At 34.2% G+C, this 1,650-nt stretch overlaps 1 protein-coding gene across 1 annotated transcript in view; it reads right to left on the reverse strand.

Annotated features, from left to right (window-relative positions):
• Window positions 1–548: 548 nt before the first annotated feature.
• LOC108534998 (cullin-4B) overlaps window positions 549–1,650 on the reverse strand; it is a 29,713-nt gene continuing 28,611 nt past the window's right edge. The window contains 4 exon segments of the mRNA XM_017880666.1: window positions 549–641; window positions 944–966; window positions 969–1,032; window positions 1,309–1,494. Of these exon segments, the coding sequence (XP_017736155.1) occupies window positions 555–641; window positions 944–966; window positions 969–1,032; window positions 1,309–1,494 (360 nt within the window). The 3' untranslated portion in view covers window positions 549–554.

Consider the following 1,650-nt stretch of genomic DNA (forward strand, 5'->3'; position numbering starts at 1 on the left):
ATTTATTGGTGCTCAGAGTTACTATACTTTACACATAAAAGAAAAAAACATAAAGGAATTGACATGCAAAAATTATTAAAAACCACTGTGTATTTTAGAATTTGGTTTACATCATGAAATAAATATCTCCAAGACCTTGTTGTAGTTGGCTTTTTCCAAGTTTTGCTACTTTTATTAGGAAGGTAAAGAAGTACTACATACAGAAGCCCCCCGACTGACAATATTCACACTTAGGAAAGCACAGAAATAGGGGGATCCACTGAATTTTAATTGGCCTGAAGAGTTTAAAGATCACATCAGCCTCTAATATTATTTCTAAATTACATTCTAAACACACACACATACACACACACATACCCACCCACCCCTACTAATCGAATCCTTGGATGAAGACTAATTAATTAGGGAAAAGAATAACTTCAAGTTTATATTATGAAAACAACTGTTAACACTTCAAATCACACCTGAAAACAGTTACTAACATGTTTAGGATGGCTAAAGTGCTGCAAGTGATTTAACGACAGTTTAAGACTATTAAATTCAGCATGTAATACTTACTGGGTGGTCTGATCTAAGTAAGTAATAAGTCTGTCTGCTTCTTCTTCAAGACGTTTGTTAACATGATGTAGATATTCAGGAACCTACAAAGATAGTTTTTTATATTATTGTTTTCCTCCCCATAAATCACTCAGAAAATGTCAAGTCCAAAAGATCCTGGAAGCGGCCCTGTCAAATGTGACAGGGTAGAATCATATGTAAAAATTATAGGTAGAGTTTATGATCCAGAATTCTGGCCTTTAAGAAGAGAGAAAAGAAAGGAGCACCTAAGTGAGAGAAGAGCATCACAATGTTGGGAAGATAAATGCAAAGGGAAGCTTATATTCTACAAAGTAAGGTCTATTGTGAGAGACAGTGAGAATGTATTAGTCATGATTTTAAATACCTCTCTTTCTTGCATTAATTTTGGCCTTCAGCTGCATAGAGCCGGTTAGTTTCTTCCAAAAATCGTTGTTCAAAAGAATCTTGATAAATCTGGGAGGGACAATAAAATGAAGGAGATCATTTATTTAGTAAATATTTACTAAATGTTCTCTATGTCTATGTAAACAGCATTATGAATTTGGTTTTTAAACATCAAGCTAGGATCCTTTTGTAGTTTAGAAGCATGATGATTGGGTTTTTATGCTCATGTATGAGATGTGCTTCCTTCAGACATTGTTATGATATCAGCACATCACCTGTCTGACATGGGGGAAAAAACTAGGAAAAGCAATCAGCTCTGTGTAGTATGTGTAGTAGTTAACTTACTTGCAAATCAGACAGCATGCTTAAAAGGCTTCGAAGTAAACTTCTATCAATTGCTTCACCATTCCTTTCCCTCTCAATCAAGAGAAGAATGCCATCAATTGTCTTATTCTGGACTTTCTGATCACTTATAATATGAGCCCTAAATAACTCCAGTCCCATGTCCCTAAAATAAAAAACACATATAACCTAAATTAATTGACCATACCACTTCTGAAGAGGTTTGCTTTACTTCTTACCACATGTTCTCATGCTAATTAGGGCTCCAAGGCTTTGAAGCAGCAATTGTCAAATAATAAAATCCACACATTTAATTTTGAATAACATTATTAGATTAAAGCATAC

Source organism: Rhinopithecus bieti, unplaced genomic scaffold, assembly GCF_001698545.2.
Source record: "Rhinopithecus bieti isolate Rb0 unplaced genomic scaffold, ASM169854v2 scaffold_12686, whole genome shotgun sequence".
NCBI lineage: Eukaryota > Metazoa > Chordata > Mammalia > Primates > Cercopithecidae > Rhinopithecus > Rhinopithecus bieti.